Below are 22,639 nucleotides of genomic sequence, written 5' to 3'. Positions count from 1 at the left end.
CCCTACACACTAGCAGGCAGAAGTGCCTGTGGGAGATGACAGGCCTAAAAAGTGTAAGGGTTGCCATGGACTGAATTGTGTGCCCAACAAAACTCATATGTTGAAGCCCTACTCCCAATATGCTTGTATTTGGAGATAGGGCTTTGAAGAGATATAGCAGGTTACAGAACCCATAAGGGTACGGTCCTAATATGATAGGATTGGTGACTTTATAAAAAGAGGAAGGGGAGAGAAAGACTGTCGCCTACTCCACAAGTGCTTGCACCAAGGAATAGCCATGTGAGCACACAGTGAGTAGGTGGCTGTCTGCAGGCCAGGAGGAAGAGCCCTCACCAGGAGCTGAACTGTCTGGCACCTTACTCTTGAATTTCTCTGCCTCCAGAAGCATGAGAAATAAATTTCTGACAAAGTTGCCCAATCTGTGGTATTTTGTTATGGCAATCTGTGCTAATACAAGGGGAATTAATAGGACTTGAATGACTGGGGACTGTAATTACAAATAATGTAAGAACCTGAAGAGGAAAAAAAAAGGAATTAATTTTAATTATGTGGATTGCCCACAATATTTGGGATGTGGGATTTTAAACTCAAATATTTGGAATTTTAAACTCTTTGTGGTTAGTTTAGCCAAGTTTTCTCCATTTGCTAAGTATAATTTTTAAAAAATTGCAATATAATTCACAAACCATAAAATTCACCCTTTTAAAGTGTACAATTTGGTGGGTTTTAGTAATAATCTCTATTACTATGTTTTCTTTTCCTTTTCTAAAAATCTAGATTACTTTTAAGACAGTTCTGAACAGAAGAGGGAATTTCCTTCATACAGCTAAGACTTTTGCATAGGGAGCCACTTGTGCTAATAAAATCCTTATCACACCCCAGACACAGAACGGTCTTTGGGCTGCAGGAAAGTCGGTTGTGCCTGCTGCAGCCAGTGGGCCGCGGTTCTCACCCAGCGTGGTCAGGAGCAGGCCCACTATCGCCGGGTTGGCGGCCAGTACCGGGCCCACGCCCGGGTGGATGGCAATGTTGGCCAGCACGCGGGTCAGCTTGATGAGCACGTCCTCTGCCTCTGACGGTGGCCTCTGCGCCCTGTGCTGCTCGCCTCGTTGGCCCACCGGCTTCTGGGACTGCAGATCCAGCTGATGGAACATCTGGAATAATGACAGCAGAGTTTGGATGCTCCCTTTCTCTTTGGAAAATTGTTCACGAGCCTGGTTATTTTTCGCCGTCAGGTTGCCAAGAATAAAAACAACACGGACGACTAAATCCTGCAATAAACAAAAGACAGAGTCACAAGTGCAAAGGGGGCTAGAACGCATTGTGGGGCAGAAGATAGTATTTAATTTATTCACAATTGCATTAATAGTAAAATGGAACACATCTGGCTTCGACTCACTTGTACAGTATTTGATTCCCAAGAGCAGTGCAAAGTGACAGAGGAGATTATAAGCACCTGGCAGCAATGAAAGAATACAAACTGACAGATGCGACCAGCAACGCCTCTTACCTTCAGATCCTTCATCTGAAATTCTGGCTCGCCTTTCTTTTTCTCCTTCAGAGAACAATTAGCTGAGTGGGACAGCATTACTAAAAATGTGTCATGGAAATCTAAGTTTTGACAATAGTCGGTTTCTTGAAATTCCAAATCTTTCCTTAAAATTTCATCTCCTGATGAAGCATGGTGTTTTTGAGTTTGGGCAGGATTGACACTTGGGACTGGATAATTCTTTGTTGTGGGGAGGTGTCCTCTGCATTGTAGAGCATTTAGCAGCATCCCTGGCCTCCACCCACTAGATGACAATACCTCTCCAGATGTGACAGCCAAAACTGCCCCTCCACAGCGTGGAGAAGCACCGTGTTACGTAGCTACACTACTTTAAGGCAGTATCTACCAATTCTTGCCCAGGGTGGTGGTTACATGAGTGACACCTTTATAATTACTTGCTGAATTGTGCATACCTGTTTTATGCACTTTTCTGTATATAGGTTATATTTCACAATTTTAAAATGTTTTTACAAACCCTAAGCTGAGAACATTTTGAAATTAAACAAGATATAAAAATCACTGTGCTTTTAGTTTGACAACAATGTCCAGATATGAGTCCAGATCAGCCTTCCCCATGGGTGTCAACGAAGGTGACCTGGGAGGAGGAGATTTTAAATGAATACTCATTGGAGGGCTACAACTGGCCTGGATGGTATTATATATATATCTATATATACAGTGCCAGGCACTGTGCCATTTTATAGACAAGAAACTAGGGCCTGGAGAAGCCGCCCAGGTAACATGGCTGGTGAGGGGTAAGGTCAGGATTTGATTCTAGGGTTACCCAGACTCTAGAGTCCTTTCTACACTAACATCTGCCTCCCATACAGGGTGTCATGTACTTTTTCTCCTCCTTTGCCTTCTTGCAGAACAGTTAAAGAATTATCTCCTTTTAAAATGCAAATATGTCACTAGAAGGGACGATCATAAACCTGACTTTGTTGATCGGGTCAGTAATTAGCAGCAGCCTTAAGAAAAGGGGACAAAGGGGCAAGGGCTGGGCACATTTTCATCGAGGAGCACATGTCCAGGTGCGATGCCAGGGTGTCGGGTGTGGCCAGGAAATTGGGGAAGATTGGGGGCAAAGTACAACTTTTGGATTTACCTAGGCCTTCTCTGCCAATACCAACTTGTTCCTGCTTGTTCTTGCTAAAAGAACCAAAAGTTTTCCTTGACATTCACTGCAGAGAAGCAAGGCTGCTGCTTGCACAACTGGACACCATTTGCCAAACATTAAGGACCGCGGCTAATGCTACAGCAAAAACTGGAGATGGTCCAGGAGAGAGTTCATTTTTGGAGACATTTCAACTCACAGCATTCAACCAACCACAGTGGTCATCCAGTTAGGAGACCCTGCTCCTGACTCCACCCCAGGAAATAGAATGTTAGTCCTCAGATAAGTTCTTAATGCCAGGGGCCTAGGAATACACACACATAACCAAGTCTGAGAGTCAGTGTTCTGAAGAGCTTCTCACCTACTGAGAAGACAAAGCTAACATACGTGGGTAAACAGCAAAGACTAAAATGGCAAACGAAGAAGCGAGATGCGGAAGCGGATTATGAGTCCCAGGTCCAGAGCCAGGCAGGCTGGGCTCACACAGGTGCTTGGCCTCTCTGTGCATCCATTAACTTATTTGCAAAATGGAGATACAATTCGTACTGTGAGATCACATGAGATACAACAGGCAAAGCACAAATTGTATTGACCAATGATTAGGGCACTGCTGTGAACTCTTTTTATGTCCTAGCAATAAAATGCTAACTAATAGCAATAAACTCGGTGGTGCAGGCCTAGTAGTCTTACAAGAGTTTCGAAAAGAGGATGCTCCGGGAACAGTGTCAGGTTCAGCAGAGTTATCACGAAAGAATTTGAGTTCAACCCTGGAAGCTGTGAGATACAGAGAGATGTGGAGGGGAGCATGGGGTTGGGTGGGCAGCAGAAAAGTCTCTTTTTTTTTTTTTAACTTTTTAGGCTCAGGGGTACATGAGCAGGTTTGTTACATGGGCAATCTTGAGTCATGGGGCTGTGGTATGCAGATTATTTCATCGCCCAGGTACTAAGCTTACTACCCAATAGTTATTTTTCCTGATCCTCTTCCTTCTCCCACCCTCCACCTTCAAGTAGGCCCCAGTGTCTGTTGTTCCCTTCTTTGTGTCCATGAGTTCTTATCATTTAGCTCCCACTTATAAGTGAGAACTTGTGGTATTTGGTTTTCTGTTCTTGTGTTAGTTTGCTAAGGATAATGGCCTCCTGCTCTATCCATGTTTCTGCAAAGGACATGATCTCATTCTTTTTTTATGGCTGCATGGTATTCCATGATGTATATGTACTACATGGTGTTTATCCAATCCACCATTGATAGACATTTACGTTGATTCAGTGTCTTTGCTATTGTGAATAGTGCTACAATGAACACATGTGTGCATGTGTCTTTATGGTAGAACGATTTGTTTATATTCCTTTGGGTATATACCCAATAATGGGATTTTTTTTTGAGACAGAGTGTTGCCCTGTTGCTGGAGTGTAGTGGTGCAATCTCAGCTCACAGCAACCTCCGCATCCTGCGTTCAAGTGATTCTCCTGTCTCAGCCTCCCAAGTAGCTGGGATTACAGGCATGCACCATCAAACTTGGCTAATTTTTGTGCTTTTAGTAGAGACGCGGTTTCACCATGTTGGCTAGGCTGGTCTCAAACTCCTGACCTCAAGTGATCCATCCGCCTTGGCCTCCCAAAGTGCTGGAATTAGAGGCATGAGCCAGTGTGCCCAGCCTGTTTTCAGTTTGAAGAGGATTAGTTTGAGAGAGTATCTGGGACTATCTCCTTCCTGGGCCAGGGGTCATCTTCTCATTCTTCAATTACCTGACTGTTCCCTAAAGAAGCTGACATTTATGGGCCTTAAGTCTAAAACAAGCACACACAATCTGATTATAATACTTGAATCCCACTTCACATGAAATAGAGGGTTACTTCAAGTAATGCCTGGTGGCAAAGGCCCTGCCCTGGGCTCTGAGTTGGTGGCTTCTCCTCCACCCTGATCAGACCCAACAGAGAAGCAGAAAATCAGTTTTCCAACCACGACAGAGGGTATTTCCAAGAATTAAGCATCTTAAAGAAGAACTTCATCTGATATTTTCTATGCTGAGGACTATAAATACAATTTTTGTGAAACTTTGATACATGTTTTCTGCTTAAAGACTATATGAGTTCTAGTTCTGAAAATCCTAATAATTAATACCAATAGCAGCACAGTAGTAGCAGCAACTAACACATAGTACTTATTAGTATTTATGCTGTGCCAGGCATTGTCCTAAGCATTTACATATACAAATTAACTAATTCACTGACAATGATAACTTCCACTTCTTTCATCTGAACAAAGCTATTCACAGTATCTTTTACAATCTAAACCACAGTCTCCCTCGTACACTTGATAACAGTGATGTTAGTAAGTTTTGGACTTCACCATGTTCCTGGAATTGGGCTCTCTTCTCTCATTTCCATAAAAGCATGTTAAACAAGACAGGAAATGCATTATGAGTGATTTTAAGTGATTGCTTAAGTAACTTAATTAATAGCTGCATTCTACACACTAAATTGTTACCAGGACTAAACGATTTACCTCCTGAAATGTCATGGCATCTTCTAAGGGTGCTGGATTGATTTTTTTTTTCTTCCTAGGCCTTGCCGTTTCACCTCCATCTACCTATCTTGCTTTTCTCTTAGTCCAGCTCAGTAGGCTTCTCCAGCCCTGTCCCACCTCCCGCTGTCAGTGTTGATTTGCCAGGATTTAGATCAGATCGCTGGTAAAGACAGATCTCCTCAGTGGGCATCATTCTTCAAAATTCAAATGACCTCTCCCTATTGTCACATGCAGTCTAATCTGGGAAGACTAAGTGCTGCTTTTCTTTTTCTAAAAATTCCCTCAGGCCCCTTACTCTTCTAAAATTCTCCCATTCTGTCATCTCTGTAGGTCCTAATGTGGCCAAGATTATTAAGCCTCCAGTACAGAAGCAGCAGCTCTAGGCTGTAGGGCAGGAAGAGTTAACACTGTTATAATACCACTTTTCCTGCTTCAGATGGAAAAGGAGGGGGTGGTTCCTGGCAGCCGTGGTGCCAACTGAAGCATGGCATGCGAGATCAACAAATGGGATGGCAGATTGCACCGTCTGCAGCACCAAACTTCCAGCAACTGCTATCTCTGCTTACTGTTTTTGTCCTGTTTTTCAGGGTTGGCTATGGTACTTCTTCTTTTCTTTTTTTCCCCACCTTTCTTAAATATATTCTACATGGATCTAGGGAGCATGGAAGAGGCCAAAATAGAAGCCGACTCACAGGAGGTCAGCAGAGGTAGTGTTTTCTTATCTCCATGCAAGGGCTTGTCTTGACTCGTCTGGAATCCTGAAGGAGGCTGAGCAAGACAGCTTTCCAGGGCCCCTCTCCTCACCATGGGTGGCCTCTGCTCCCACACTGTGCACTCCAAGGTCCTCCCAACCGAACCAAGGTCTGCGTTGGGCGGGATCATGAAGAGATCATCTACTGTTCCACAGCCCGAGCCATCTCAAGTCTATAAAATATTACTTAATATTCTATAAAGATCTGTAAAAATTAAACCAAGGCCAAAATCATCTATTTAGAGAGAGCACCAATTCCACAGCAGAAACGATTTCATCAATATGCAGCTCTCCTTTGAGCCACAGATTCTCTCCTTTATTCTTAGACAATATCTGAGAATCATCTATAAATTAACACTCCACTTTTATAGCATTTTTATTAAATTTAACACAATGTTGCATATTCATATCATAACTATGTGGTTTTGAAATAGCAAAATGAAGATGAATCAAGAGAGATCTTTTTTTTTTCTAAAGAAGGCAGTCTAGTATAACCAGTTCATATCGACTTTCTAATTTTACTTAAAACAGAATCAGCCTAGCAACAGCTACAGCCAACCAGAGCTTAGACAAACAGGTACACCTAGAGGAAGAAGACTGACCTCAACAGAGCTTTCCAGTTAGAGCCTGGGGGATATTGTCATTAGTTTCGCAGATGTTGTGCCCCAGTGAGCAAGCAAGTTACTCAATCTGAATGGGCCCCACAAGCCTGTGAATGAAATTACTTTAACTGGAATAAAACCAGGAACAGGGCACTGCTCACCAGGATGGTCTATGTTGAGTTCCAATGGTGGCAGCATTGGCAGCAGCCGTTGCATGTTATTTTCCATGGGAGAGACATTGGCCTAAAGCCAACGAAAGACATTTTTACCCCTATATGGAGATGTTGGAACTGAGGCTTCAGGAGACTCATTAAGTAAGCCCAAAGTCAAACACTGGTGAAGAGAAGAGGCAGGACTTGAACAATCATCTCTGTACACACAGATGGTTTCCAAAACCACCTTCAGCCCAACTCCTCATTGCTCCTCATCATCATCTTCCCCGTCCCCCAGTCCCAGCCCCAGCATCTCTGATTCCTCTCTGTCTCATCCCCTCACCAAGCAGTCAACAAGTCTCCTCGAACCTGTTGTCTCAAAATGACCCCCAGCTCCCTCCTGCCCATGGACCGAATCTGCCTGTAGACTGTTGTCAGAGGCCCTTTCCAGGCTCCTCCCTCTGCCGTCAACCCTAACACCACTTCTTGAAGCACAGCTCTTCCCTTTGCTCAAAAACGTCTACTGCCTGTTAAATGAATGTCAAAGCCAGCATCTAATGCACCATCTGGCCCCGTGCGACCACTTCTGTGCTACCTCACATTACTCTCTGCCCACAGCCAGCCAAAGTGAACACAATCCTCCCCGACTCCCACACCCTTCCTACCGTACCTTAAAATAACTCATGTGCATAATGTTGACTGTGGGGAAGAAACAATATCAAGCTGTCACAGAAAGAATAAACTATGTTCAGCAGACTCCACTTAGGAGGGAACTGCTTCCACTAAGTAAAGGAAAACATTTTAGGAAGATTTGTAAGAATGGGTTGAAATGGAAGGGGATGTAAATATGCTTAAAATCTGAACCCTCTATTAACCAGAAAATTAATCAAAATGCCCCGTTTAAAATATGGTTACAAACTTCTCATGCCTGAGAGGTGAATCAGGATTTACAATTTTCTTTGTTTATCCAACTCCCCACCCTCAAACAAAACACAAACATTAATTGAGCTTGCAGGTGGCTTGAAGAACAGATAAATTTTAGCAAACTGGAAGACTGACTGTGCACTACCGCAAAAATGCTAACTGACCATAGGGCACCGAAAGTGGGTCAAGAGTTTGCCTACGTGTTTAACTACATAAAATAGAAGAATCTAAAATGTTGGAGACTCAAAGCCAAGAATCTAAGTAGAAAATCATTTTAAAACCAGAAGAGATTATGCTTGATTCCCCCATCCATCTATCCATTCTATCGGCAATCATTTATTGAGCACCCACGATATGCCTTTGAATGTCACTCAAAAGTACCAGGGCAATGCTAGAATTTCACTGTGCTCGGTTCTTTTTCAAGCCAGCAGACATAAATCAGGCATTTGGGTTCTGTGCTGAGCAAGGAAAGAGCCAGTTCCACAAGGGCAAAGCCAGCAGGAGCTGGAAAGAATGAACAAGCTAAGGGCGTATTGTGCAGCCTGCCCAGTCAGGGGCGCAGACCAAGGCCAAGGCTGAAAAAAGGAGCAAGCTCAGTCAAATGCTCTCGGCACCCACTGGGAATGTGCCTGCAGAGGGGCTGGGAAGACAGCCATAGGGCGTGCTCCTGTCAGGGAGGAGGCAGAGGGCAAGCTGGGAGCCAAGTCGCCCTACAAAGGCACCAGGGGAAGGGGTGGAGGCACCTTCCTAACCAATCCTCAATGGCCCAAAGAGGATGGAGGGAAAGAGAAGGCACCTTCTCTCTGGAATGCTGAAAGGCTGTGGTTATATTCAAGATGAACAGCTAGAAAAATGGCAGTTGGTTTTGCTTTCAGCCCACACTGTTCAGACATTCCAGCTCTCATTTCTGACACCACGATGGCTAAGCATTCCAAATCAGTGTTCACTGTGCATGCATACATGGCTGAAGACAGCAGCTTATGCCTATAGCAGTCTAAACAGAATGAGAGGTGGGACTTTAAGAGCAGCACAACCAAGAATGAGTCTGGCAGTTCCCAGGGTTTGCAAAGACTCTGACGACAGTCCTGCTGCATCGGGAAGCTCTGTGGTAAAAGACACAAGAAATTAACCATATCTACATGTGGAGAGAGTTAAATAGACAGTGGGTCAATGGATACATGTGATAGGAATGTGGACAAAGACTGTTCTTTTTGATCATGACCTTTGAAAAATATTGCCAGTCTTTTGAAAGTCTTATTTAAGGCATTTTACCAGATCTCTTGCCCAGCAGATATTTACAGAAGAAATGGGGAAAATCCCTTCATGTTCTTCCAAAAAACAAACCCAAACGTATTTTCCTGAGATGCTAAATGTAGCAACACTGACGTCAGAGGCACCTCCTGAGGCAGGCTCTGCCTCCCAAAGGCTGATAGCAACCCCACTCCCTCGTTCGTTATTAAGCCCATCTGTTTGCACATTTGTTTTGTACCAAATGCAGTTTACACCATAAAGCAGACAATATGTGCACATTTCTTAAACGAGATTTGTCATTTAATTGATTTTTGGCCAGTGTTTTTAATAGATATTTTACCTAACTCTAAAGTTTAGCTTTCATACAGCCTCAAGCCGACCGAGAGGCTGTTTCATCTCAGTTTGTGTGTGTGTGGGAACTGGAGTTACTAGTTGCATCACGGATCTTGGACAAATTAACTACATAGATAAGAGCCAAAGAAGTTTCCCTTGCTCTCCCTGTGGAAGTCATTTATAGGAGCCGGGAGGAGCAGATGCCTTTTCGTTGAGACTGTTGGTGAGCCAGAAACCCAGGCCATGCACACAACCATCACATACAGATGGAAACGGAGGCCCACTTCACTGAGGGCCACTGTGCAAACAGAGGCAGTGTAAAGCGGACCATATTCTAAGTGAACTCATCACTCTCAATTTAACTGTTGCAAACAACAGCATTTAGATATGGGTATATACTGCACTGTCTCAAAACAGGACATCTGCAGGAATAGTAACTATTTTAAAGACGAAATTTCGTGCTTGTTTAACCTAACAAATGAACCAACAACTCGCGGCTTGTCTAGCCAACTGAACTGAAGACACCCTCCCTTGGACAGGCGGCTCTAAGGGTCCTGAGGAGTAGAGCCTGTGCTCCTCTCTCCTGGGGGAGCCACTCTGGCCAGTGCTTAAAGCCTTATCAGTGTGATGGGCACCTTCAAACTAGGTTTCATCCCAGGACTTATTCTGACACAAGTCTGGCAGCGAAAATTTGTGGAAAAGACTAATGTACCGTCCTGTGTTCTCCAGCTGAGAAATCATTCCTCAGCTGCCTGTGCAAAAGGCAAAGGGCCAGTGGTTCTTACCACTTACTGAGAAGCCTATATCAGCACCTGGTGGGTCTTGTCAACTTGGTTCCTACTTTGTCAGGAAGAGCCACTGTCAGCTGTGCTCCTGTAGAGAAAGACTGACCCTGTGTGGCTGATTTGATTAATCACTTTAAAATCTTTTGAGGTTTTATGGGAACCCCTCTGCTGTCAATACTGGAAAAAATGGTTTTAAAGAACCACCTTAGTAAGTTATACCATAGGTCTCAAAATCTACTGCTCATTTGAGTCACTTGAGAAGTCTCTTAAAAGTAGGTTATTGGGCCCTATCCCAGACGTGAATCAGAATCTCTCTGGGTAGGGCCTGAGCACCTGTATTTCTATTTTTAAATTAAAACAAAATTTTTAATTAAACCCAAATTTTAAGTGGAAAATAGGCTTAAGGGTTCTTCTTGTTTTGTCGTGTTTTGTTTTTGTGAGAAAAAGGGTTTCACTGTGTAACTAGGCTGCAGTGCAGTGACTCGATTTCAGCTCACTGCAACCTCCATCTCCCAGGCTCAAGTGATTCTTCTGCCTCATCCTCCCAGGCAGCTGGGATTACAGGCATGGGCCACCAAACCCAGCTAATTTTTGCAGGGTGTTTTTTTTTTTTTTTTTTTAATTGTTCTTGTAGAGATAGAGGTTTACCATGTTGCCCAGGCTGGTCTCGAACTCCTGAGTTCAGACAATCCACCTGCCGCAGCCTCCCAAAGCACTGGGGTTACAGGCCAACCTGAGCCACCTATGCCCAGCTGAGCACCTGTATTTTTAAAGCTTCCCAGGTGAATCTGACGATAAGCCAAATTGGGGAGCCACTCTGATTTAAATCAAGAAAAAATTAGAAATCTCACCACTTGAATACCCATTATTTGTCTTTGTCTTTGTAATAATGCTTTTTAAAAAATAATATGAATTCTTGTAAATATAAATCCTTGTTCCTCAATAATCCTCACAGTATAGGTGTGTAGAAAATAAAAGTGAAACCACTTCACAACCCCTCCTGTCGATGGACTTGATTTAGGCTTTATATACTTGAATATGTAAAGTATATTCAGACTTCTCATATGTTGAAATCAGACTTTACCTTGACAAGAGAAAAAAATGTAAAAATAATGGAAAATTTTGTGACTTTTGGTATCTTCTCATGTAATTCTAATTTTTTTCCCCTTTGATGGAAAACAACAGCAGATGGAGAGGAAATATTCTACTTTCTTCCAACAGCAACCAGCCCTGGTGCTACCTGGTTCAAAACAGGATTTCCCCCTTGGTGGACGGCAGCAGCGACCGGCAGCTTCCTGTGAAGCTCCCCATCCGCTGATAAGATCAGTTCAAGAGGCGTGTGTAGGTGACATTTCATTTATCACTGTAAAGGGTTTTTTCCCTTTTCTTTCTTGTTCTTTTTAGATTTCTGTTTCTACGTTTTTTGAGAACGCGATTAGCCATAAACATGATTTGATTTAAAAGTGCACTTTAGAAAAATGAAACCTATGCTGATTCTAAATGTAGTCCTCAGGCTTTCAAGACAGAAGCAATATTAACCTCCCAGAACAAAAACAGGGAAAGTCTACTGACTCTGATTGTCTAATCATTTGGCAATGGCTATGTGTATTAAGAGACTACAAAGCTTTCAAAGTATTTCTCTACAACCCAAGTTAGTCTTGCAGGGATGTCTCCTAGAGCTGAAAAAAAAAAAATAATTATAGGAAGTACTAATTCTGTTTAATTAAGTTGCTGGAAGGCTGGTTCACATTTCCACGATCAGTTCTAAGCCTCAACATGCAAGTAAATCCCAGGTGCGGCTAAGTGTCTAACCACTGCAGATCAATACACTCACATCAGAACGTTAAGAGGAAAAACAAATCGTATTTGATCCGCCACCTGGGCCACGGGAAACATGAAACTAAGAAGCCATGCTGTTCTGAAGGAATTCTGTTTTGCTGTTTACGACAGCCCACCCATGTGAAAATTGTGGGAAAAAATTCTTATTATATCCTCCTCCAAACTAGGAAGAAGAAAGTACATATTTAAGGAGGAAGCACTTGAGTATTAGAAAAAAGTATTTTTTAACACCTTACAGGTGGCAAAGCATTTCACATACTCAAAATTCTTTCTTTCAGCACTTACGAGCTTACTTTGCCAAGCATCATCTCGGTCTATCAGGACAAAGTCTGTGTCGTTTAGGAACTCGCAGTAGTGGGTAGGGCAGCTACATAATAATAACCATTTGGAGAACCACTAAAGAAATGTTTTTGAAGACTAATGGGAACTTCTGGTTAATGATTTTAGGAAGTAGTTGGGACACATAGCTACTTCCTTGTAGCCTAAACTCTTTCCTTGCTCTTCTAAAATATTTTGGTTTTGAGGAAAATATAAGTTTGTATTTTTCTTACTAGAAAAAAATCAAAGTAATGAGTCAAAACTACAACATTGCAATCATTATTGTAAGTAAAAGTATTGAGTCAAGTACAATTTTTTAAAAATTAAAAACATGACTCTCATAGGCTCATAAAATGAACACACTTAAAAAGTATTTAACTCATTAATGAGGGGGCCAATACCACGGTAAAGTTTGTTCCAAGCACAATTGAAGAACTGGGGATTTACAAGCACTCAAGATTTCTAAGTTATAAACAGACCTGACAAATGCCTACAAAGTAATAAAACCATAACTTTTGAGGTGATCCTGTCTACCAGACTGAAACCTATGAATTAATGTATAACTTTATTGTGTCTGGGATCTAACCAAATAGTAAACAGCAAGTCCAAACACCAATACGTTGGCCTAGAGAATTAATCCCTGACTGGGCCATTAAACAATGCCCTGGCATGCCTTTGTCAGGACATGCCTCCACCTATTCCACACCTTATCTCTAAGATTTGTATAGTTTTCCTTAATAATAGTGAAGTGGTTAAGGCCATACACATACTGCTTGGGTTCTCAGCTCTGAGTGTACTAGCTGGGGTACTAGCTGTGTTAAAGTCTTAAAAATGTTGCACTGATGAGGGAGAAATTGACTGGTCTTGCTTGGGAGGCCTCACAGAGGAGCAGACAAGAGAGTTATGACTTGAAATATGGAATTGGCTTTGAAGAGAAGTCACAGAGAAGTTTCATCAGAGCCCCTTAAGCTCTTCTCATTAAGTCTGTTCATATTCAATTTTATTTTAGGGTTTTTAGTCTAAAATATCTGTCTGTCTAGCTAGCCAGCTAGCTAGTGATCAATGGCTCACTGCAGCCTGGGCTCAAGCAATCCTCCCACCTTAGCCTTCCAAGTAGCTGGGACTACAGGCATGTGCCACCACACACAGCTAATTTTTTGTTTATAGAGATGGGGTCTATGTTGCCAGTCTTTTCTCTCTCTCTCTCTCTCTCTCTCTCTGAGATAGGATTTCACCTTGTTGCCCAAGCTGGACAACTGGTTTCACCAGAGACTCGCACCACCACGCCTGGCTTATGTGTTGATACTGGAGTTAAAAAAGAAATTATTTAGGCAAATAGTGAGGGTAAGGAGGGCCTCAGTAAAGTTTTCCTTTTAATGAAAAGCAGCCCTCAAATAATTTATTTTCTAACAAAGAGCAGCCTGTAAAATCAAGCTGCAGATATAGAAAGGCAAGCTAGAAGCTTGCACGGGTGAATGTTGCCAGCTGTGCCAATAGGGAAAAGGGTACCTGGGACTAGGCATGTCCACTATGGCAGCTCCATCTTCCCTTCTCTTTGCTAGCCACATGTGCAGTAAAGAGCAGGTAACATGGTGCCGGACAAGCAAAAATCCCATTTGTATAATAAGAAGACTAGGGTGGGGTGGCCAGCTTCTCTGCATGCTATGTAAACATCACACCTGGTCCAACCAATCTTTGGGCCCTGTGTAGATCAGACATGACCTCCTCAAGCCTGTCTATAAAACCGTGTGTACAGGCCAGAAGTCCCACTCAGGTGCCTCTTGTGCACAGGAGAGAGGGCTATTCTCCTCTCTCTTTCTTTTGCCTATTAAACCTCCACAATTAACCTCACTCCACATGTGTCCATGTCCTTGATTTCCTTGGCATGAACCAACAAACCTCAGGTGTCACCCCCAACAATGATGCCATTTCAGTGTTACTTTTTTTTTTTTTTTTTTGAGATAGAGTCTCCCTCTGTCACCCAGGCTGGAGTGCAGTGGCATGATCTTGGCTCACTGCAGCCTCCACCTCCCGGGTTCAAGCGATTCTCCTGTGTCAGCCTCCTGAGTAGCTGGGACTACAGGCTAATTTTAATAAGCTTGGTTATGAGGTTCCCCAGCTAATTGCAGACAAATAATTGCAAAAAAGCAAGTAAAGATTACTAAAGGCAGAGTTAGCAACCAATAGAAAAAGAAGAGAGAGAAAATCTACAAAGAAGATGCAGACATTTAAAGAACCTTATCAACAGACTCAGGTTTCCCATGTGGGACAAACAGCCTCTAGAGCAATAATTAATGCTTATAATAATGACCTTTGCTATCAAGAGGTTAAGTTAGTTTTAATATCTTCTAAGAAGGAAGAGAAACATGTAATATACTTGAATACGATTTTTGCCACAATGATTAAGTTTAGTGATTAAAGTGATAACATGCATTTCTTTGATGGTTCTGAATAAACATGTTACTGTACATGGTTCACAAGGTGCTCTCTATTCCTCTTTGGAAATTAAAATAATTTTAATAGGTGTTTTAGTCTGTTCTCGCATTGCTCCAAAAAAATACTTCAGATTAGATAATTTATCAAGAAAAGAGATTTAATTGGCTCATGATTCCGTAGGCTGTACAGGAAGCATGCTGCTGGCATCTGCTCAGCTTCTGGGGAGGCGTCAGGAAACTTTCAATCACGGTGGAAGGTGAAAGGGAAGCAGGCACATCTTACATGGCCAGAGCAGGAGGAAGAGAGAGAGCAGGGGGAGGTGCTACACACTTTTAAACAAGCAGATCTCACGAAAACTCACTCACTCACTATCACGAGAACAGCACCGGGGGATGGTGCTAACCCATCCATGAGAACTCCGCCTGCATGATCCAATCACCTCCCACCAGGCCCCACCTCCAATACAGGGGATTACAATTCAACATGCGATTTAGGCTAGGACAAAGATCCAAACCACATCAATAGGAATATAAAATGGTAATTAACATCAATAGAGAAAAATGTGGTTTCTTAAACATGAGTTTTGCTTTTCAGATAACCATTGGTCTAATGTGAAAAGTAGTTTAGTTAAAAAGTATAGTAAAATTTTATGCCAATTTAAACTTTAAGACATTTAGGCTGAGTGCAGTGGCTCACATCTGCAATCCCAGCACTTTGGGAGGCTGAAGTGGTAGGATTGCTTGAGCCCAAGAGTTCCAGGCCAGCCTGGGCAACATAGTGAGACTCCCATCTTTATTTTAAAAAACAAAAACAAAAAACAAAAAAACTTTAGGACATTTAGTTACTCAAACTAGAAAAAGCATACTCTTAGCCATACTGATATCTCTAGTCTCTCATATTGGTGAGATACCAGGATTTTTGTTGGTTTATTCCATATGGCCATCATCTAAGCTCCAATCAGAGAAACAAACAGTATCTACTAGTAATGCTAGAAAACAATAGCACTATTTGTGAGTACTCAATTAATGAATTTTCTTCCTTAAAAAAATTATGGATTATAACATATCTCAAAATCAAACTGTTAAAAGGAAGTTTTCTTTTGTTCATATTTGAAAATTCTAGAGGCAAGGCAAATAAATCTTCTCTAATTAAAGACATCTAAATCACCCAAGATCAAAGCACCAAAGCAAAAAAAAAAAAAAAAAAAAAAAAAGGTAGTGATGGGAAAATAAAATTATAATTAAAATTCATAACATTAAATTAGAAAATAAAATATATAAATAGATCTCTTTTGAGTATAACATGAAAAAGAATTCTTTTGGGCCGGGCACAGTGGCTCACACCTGTAATCCCAGCACATGGCAAAACCCTGTCTCTCTCAAAAAAAAAAAAAAATCAGCCAGCTGTGGCGTCACATGCCTGTAATCCCTACTTGGGAGGCTAAAGCTGGGGTAAAACCTGACAAATTTAACAATTCTCAGCAGAAGTCTTTGGCTGGGTAAAAATAAGTTCAATGCTAGTCAGTAACAAACAGAGATTATGTTTTGAGGTGGTCTTAATATGGCTAATAAAACAAACACAAAGCTTTAGATTAAAATATTGTTAGTATATACACACATTATTTGGTCCATAAACTGGTAAAACTTACTATAGGATGTTGAAAATGTACCACATTTAAAATGAATACTTATTGTATAAATGGGCAAAATATCTAAGTTGATGTCACTTTAATAATTTATGAAAGTGAATAAAAGTTGACTCTGCTTTAACGAATACTTAAAAACTTATAATAAAAATTAATGTTTGTGGCCGGGTGTGGTGGCTCACACCTGTAATCCCAACACTTTGGGAGGCTGAGGCGGACGGAACATGAGGTCAGGAGATTGAGACCATCCTGACTAACACGGTGAAACCTCTTCTCTACTACAAATACAAAAACAAAATTAGCCAGGCATGGTGGCGGGCGACTGTAGTCCCAGCTACTCGGGAGGCTGAGGCAGGAGAACGGCGTGAACCTGGGAGGTGGAGCTTACAGTGAGCCGAGATCGCGCCACTGCACTCCAGCCTGGGCGACAGAGCGAGACTCTGTCTCAAAAAAAAAAAAAAAAAAAAAAAAAAATTAATGTCTGTATGAAGTATTATGATTTGATTAATGAGAAATCATTTGTGAGTTCTTTCTTTTTTAAACAACTATATACATTTTTGCCTTGATTCATTAAAACTAAATTATTTCATTTAAGCACTTTACCTAGAAATGTTACCTTTTAAATAAAACAATGGAGTCAAAGAATTAAAGAACTTAAGGGCTAGAAGAATCTTCAGGGACTATCCAGTGCAGGGGAACTGCAAACCTTAATTTGCATCAGAAGTCCCTGTGGTTGTTAAAATGCAGATGGCCAGATAGGTCCTACCCTACCCATCTGACTCAGTAGCCTGGGATGAAACCTGGAAGAATAACAATTACGGAGATAACCCTTGGGGTGGGGTTACACCCCCACCCCCACCCCAAGGTGATTCCCATGTAGGTTGTCTACAGATCAGTGGGAGGAAAAATATTGTTACAATCTACTACCTTCCTTCCCAAATCAGGAAATTTCCTAGAACATCAACATTCCATTTCTGACTCAAACTACTCCTTCAACTCCTATAGGTAACTTACTGCCTCCCAGGGCAGCCCATTACACCTTTATTGGAAGTTTCTTATAGAAACCTATACATTCAAAACATAAAGACATTCGACATGGGCTTACACAAATACATTAGTGTAAAGACTCATTGAAGAATTAAATGAATGAAGAACTGACCTGCTTCTTCTGGTATTTGTTAATTAGATTCAGAAATAAGGCATAACATCTGGAATAGCTGGCCAAGGCTGCACAGCAGTCACGGTAAGAAGTAAGTTTGCTGCAGAAATGCCAAATGGGAAAATAAAGGTAAACTTTGTTTTTCTGTAAAATTCAAGTACACATAGTATCACTTTAAATGCAGACCTTCAAAACATTGCCCAGTTCAAGAAAAGGAGTCTAAAAATCCTCTACATATCAGTTCAGGGAAGCGGCAAGGAGGCTTGCTACCTGCTATAGACTCTAGAGAGATGGATCCAGAGAAATTTAAAAGGTAACTTATATGTATGTGGTGTGAACTTACACTATCCATGTAGTTCAGAAAACACAAACTTACATGAAATTTATATAAAATCTGGTTGGATACCAGTGAGTCTCCTGGCACCACATCAGAAGCAAATGTAAAACTACTTTAGTAGGCCAGGCACGGTGCCTCATGCCTGTAATCCCAGCACTTTGGAAGGCTGAGGCAGGTAGGTTACTTGAGGTCAGGAGCTTGAGACCAGCCTAGCCAACATAGTGAAACCCCATCTCTACAAAAATACAAAAATTAGCTGGGTGTGGTGGCATGTGCCTGTAATCCCGGCTACTCTGGAGGCGGAGGCAGGAGAACTGCTTGAACCCAGGAGGCAGAGGTTGTAGTGAGCCGAGATTGCACCACTGCACTCCAGATTGGGCAATGGGGAGAGACTCTGCCTCAAAACAAACAAACAAATACACAAACAAAAAACCTATACATTCAAAACAAACAAACAAACAAACCTGCTTTAATACAGTAGATTGGTAGTGCTATATTAATATTAGGCAAAACAGACCGACCTTAAGGCAGGAAGCCCTGAAAACAGCTTCAGAATTTCTAAAGCAAGTAAGCAAGCAAGCAAACAAAACCCATAAGGCAATATTGACAAACCCACAACAAATCAGGAGATGTTCATATACTTCTTCCTAACTGATGAATCAATAGGTAAAACATCATTAATATGTTAAAAACTTGACCACATACCAGGCCATAAATAAGCCTCAGTAAATTTTCAGAGAACCGGTATCTCAAAGACCACATTCTCTGGTCAAAGTGCAATTAAATTAGACACCATTTAAAAAATAAATTTTTAAAAAACATTTTTTTTGGAAATGTAAGAACACCTAATTTATAGGTCAAAGAAGCATGAAAATTACAAAAGAAATACTTAAATACAAGTAATAAAAATATTACAAATCAAAACTCATAGGATGGGCCAGGCACAGTGGCTCACGTCTATAATCCCAGCACTTTGGGAGGCCGAGACAGGAGGATCACTCGAGGCCAGGAGTTCAAGACCAGCCTGGCCAACATGGTGAAACCCTGTCTCTACTAAAAAATACAAAAATTAGCTGGGCGTGGTGGCGCATGCCACCAGAGTAGTCCCAGCTGCCTCCGGAGTAGTCCCCGCTACTGCAGAGGTTGAGGCAGGAGAATCGCTTGAACCTGGGAGGCGAAAGTTGCAGTGAGCCGAGATCACAACAGGGCACTCCAGCCTGGGCAACAGAGTGAGACCTTGTCTCAAAAAAAAAAAAACGAAACAAAAAAGGCCGGGCGCAGTGGCTCAAGCCTGTAATCCCAGCACTTTGGGAGGCCGAGACGGGCGGATCACAAGGTCAGGAGATCGAGACCATCTTGGCTAACATGGTGAAACTCCATCTCTACTAAAAAATACAAAATACTAGCGGGGCGTAGTGGCGGGCACCTATAGTCCCAGCTCCTCGGGAGGCTGAGGCAGGAGAAAGGCGTGAACCCAGGGGGCGGAGCTTGCAGTGAGCTGAGATCTGGCCACTGCACTCCATTCTGGGCGACACAGCGAGACTCCGTCTCAAAAAACAAAACAAATAAAAAAAAAAACTGGTAAATACTAAATTCCTCTAATTAGTATTTAGAGGAAATTTTATAGGTTTAAGGAGGCTGAAAAGAAAGGAATTATGTTTTTTACTAAAATAGTTAGAAGAAAAATATGATACATTCAAAGAGTAGAAGAAAATGATTCATAAGGATAAGAGCAGAAGAAATAAGACATGAAGCAAACATACAATACAGTGGGTCAATAAATATATTTGTTCTTGGTAAAAGCTAATAAAATAGGAAAGATTTTGCAAGACTAAGAGAAAAGAGAAACAGCACGAACAATCAAAATTAGGAAAGAAAGTCAATATTAACAATGAAGAAGCAGGGTAACATAGTGGTTCAAAGTACGAATTCTAGAGCCAGACTATGGTTTGAACTGCAGCTCTATGACATACTAGTTGTGTGATCTCAGGAAAATAACTAAACTTCTCTATGCCTCAATTTCCTCATATGTAAAAAGATGACAATAATAACACATATCTTAAAAAGTTGTTATAAGGATGAAATGAATTCGTATTAGGAAAATATTCTGAATATTGCCTAGCATGTTGTAAGTGCTATACAAATATCTGTTAAATAGGTAAAATAAATAAAAGGGGACATAATTAGAGATACAACAGAGATTAGAATAATAGTAAGAGAATAGTTGGAGCAACTTTTATATTGTTTGAAAACTTAGAGAAATTTATCAAATTCCTACAAAAACATAACTTTCTGAAACTGAACCAAGTAGAAAAAAGAAACATATAACCGTGTAGGAAGAAACTGAATCAGTAGTCAACAATATTCACACACACATACACACACATATACCGTGGATAAAAACAGCATTTTGGGCAAGTTTTTAAAACTTTTCAAGAAACAGGTCAGCTTTTTACAGATTCTTCTAGGAAAGAGAAAAAAATTGGATTACCTCCCAACCCATTTTATGAGACTGGTATAAACTTAACACTAAACCCAGACAAGGACAATATGAGAAAGGAAAAATATAGGTCAACGTTCATGACCACCAATGACAAATCCTGAACAAAATATTAGTTAACCAAACTCAGCAATATATAATGGCTTAACTTGAGAAACTTTATTAATGTAATTTACTATATTAACAGATTAAAAAAGAAAATCCATAATCAAAAGCAATTCAGGTAAATGTGATTTATCACACACAACTAAAGACAAAAACCACATGATTATCTCAATAGACACAGAAAAGGCTTTCAGTAAAATTCAACACTCCTTCATGTTAAAAACTCTCAATAAACTAGGTACTGATGCTGGGTGAGGTGGCTCACGCCTGTAATCCAGCACTTTGGGAGGCTGAGGCGGGTGGATCACCTGAGGTCAGGAGTTTGCGACCAGCCTGGACAGCATGGTGAAACTCCATCTCTACTAAAAATACAAAAATTAGCTGGGTGTGGTGGCACGTGCCTGTAATCCCAGCTACTCTGGAGGCTGAGGCAGGAGAATCGCTTGAACCTGGGAGGCAGAAGTTGTAGTGAGCCAAGATCACGCCACTGCACTCCAGCCTGGATGACAAAGCGAGACTCCGTCTCAAAAAACAAATCAAAACAAAACAAAAAACTAGGTATTGAAGGAACAGACCTCAAAACAGTAAGCGCCATCTATGACAAACCCACAGCCAATATCATACTAAATGGGCAAAAGCTGGAAGCATGCCCCATGAAAACCAGCACAAGACAAGGATGCCCTCTCTCACCATTCCTATGCAACATAGTATTGGAAGTCCTAGCCAAGCAATCAGTCAAGAGAAAGAAATAAAGGGCATCCAAACAGAAAGGAAGGAAGTCAAACTATCTCTCTTTGCAGAAGGGTACTTAAGAAAACCTACAACAAATGTTATTTTCAGCTGGTGTAACCATGAAAATATTTCCTTTAGAGTCAGAAGAAAGACAATAGGCCCAACACTTACAGATGATTCTACTTCTAGAAAACGCCATAGTCTCAGCCCAAAACCTCCTTCAGCTGATAAACAACTTCTGCAGTTTCAGGATACAAAATCAATGTACAAAAATCACTAGCATTCCTATACATCAACAACAGCCAAGCAGACAGCCAAATCAGAAAGGCCATTCCATTCACAATCGCCACAAAAAGAATAATATACCTGAGAACACAGCTAACCAGGGAGGTGAAAGATCTCGACAATGAGAATTACAAAACACTACTCAAAGAAATCAGAGAAGACAAAAACAAATGGGAAAACGTCCCATGCTTATGGATAGGAAGAATTCGTACCATTAAAATGGCCATACTGCCCAAAGCAATTTACAGATTCAATGCTGTTCCTATCAAACTACCAATGACACTCTTCACAGAACTAGAAAAAAAAAAAAAAAAACTATTTTAAAACTTACATGGAACTGAAAAAGAGCCCAAAAAGCCAAGGAATCCTATGGAAAATGAACAAAGCTAGAAGCATCACATTGCCTAATTCAAACTATACTACAGGGCTATGGTAACCAAAACGGCATGGTACTGGTACAAAAACAGGCACATGGACCAAGGGAACAGAACAGAGAGCCCAGAAATAAGGCTGCACACCTACAACCACATGATCTTCAACAAAGCTGACAAAAACAAGCAATGGAGAAAAGGCTCCCTATTTAATAAATAATCATGGGGTAATAGGCTAGTCATATGCAGAAGACTGAAGCCAGACCCCTTCCTTTCACTATATACAAAAATCAACTCAGGATGGATCAAAGACTAAATGTAGCCAGGCGTGGTGGCTCACGCCTGTAATCCCAACACTTTGGGAGGCTGAGATGGGTGGATCACGAGGTCAGGAGATCGAGACCATCCTGGCAAACACGTGACACCCCGTCTCTATTAAAAATACCAAAAAAATTAGCTGGGTGTAGTGGAAGGCACCTGTAGTCCCAGCTACTCGGGAGGCTGAGGCAGGAGAATGGTGTGAACCCGGGAGGCGGAGCTTGCAGTGAGCCAAGATAGCGCCACTGCACTCCAGCCTGGGCAACTGAGCTAGACTCTGTCTCCAAAAGAAAAAAAAAAAAAGACTAAATGTAAAACCCAAAACTATAAAGACCCTGGAAGATAACCTAGGCAATACTATCCTGGACATAGAAACGAGCAAAGATTTCATGACAAAGACACTAAAAGCAAATGCAACAAAAGCAAAAATTGACAAATGGCATCTAATTAAATTTAAGAGCTTCTTCACAGCAAAAGAAATTATCAACGTAGTAAACAGACAACCTACAGAATTGGAGGAAATATTTGCAAACTATGCATCTGTCAAAGGTTTAATATCCAGGACATATAAGGAACTTAAACAAATTTACAAGAGAAAACAACCCC

General features: G+C 41.3%; 1 protein-coding gene across 6 annotated transcripts in view; it reads right to left on the bottom strand.

Moving 5' to 3' along the window:
* Window positions 1-22,639, bottom strand: part of ARMC2 (armadillo repeat containing 2) — a 128,707-nt gene that overhangs the window by 20,543 nt on the left and 85,525 nt on the right. For 5 of the 6 annotated variants that reach the window (XM_008007401.3, XM_038001044.2, XM_008007403.3 and 2 more), the window contains 2 exons: window positions 17,386-17,485; window positions 953-1,271 (listed from right to left, as the gene is read on the bottom strand). In XM_008007401.3, coding sequence (XP_008005592.3) covers window positions 953-1,271; window positions 17,386-17,485 — 419 coding nt within the window. The remainder of the gene's footprint in view (window positions 1-952; window positions 1,272-17,385; window positions 17,486-22,639) is intronic. The other variant, XM_038001043.2, reaches the window with a different exon arrangement.

This window comes from Chlorocebus sabaeus, chromosome 13 (genome assembly GCF_047675955.1).
Source record: "Chlorocebus sabaeus isolate Y175 chromosome 13, mChlSab1.0.hap1, whole genome shotgun sequence".
Taxonomy (NCBI): Eukaryota; Metazoa; Chordata; class Mammalia; order Primates; family Cercopithecidae; genus Chlorocebus; species Chlorocebus sabaeus.
The sequence above is the reverse complement of the archived record's forward strand: the minus strand, read 5'-3'. Positions and strand labels throughout refer to the sequence as shown.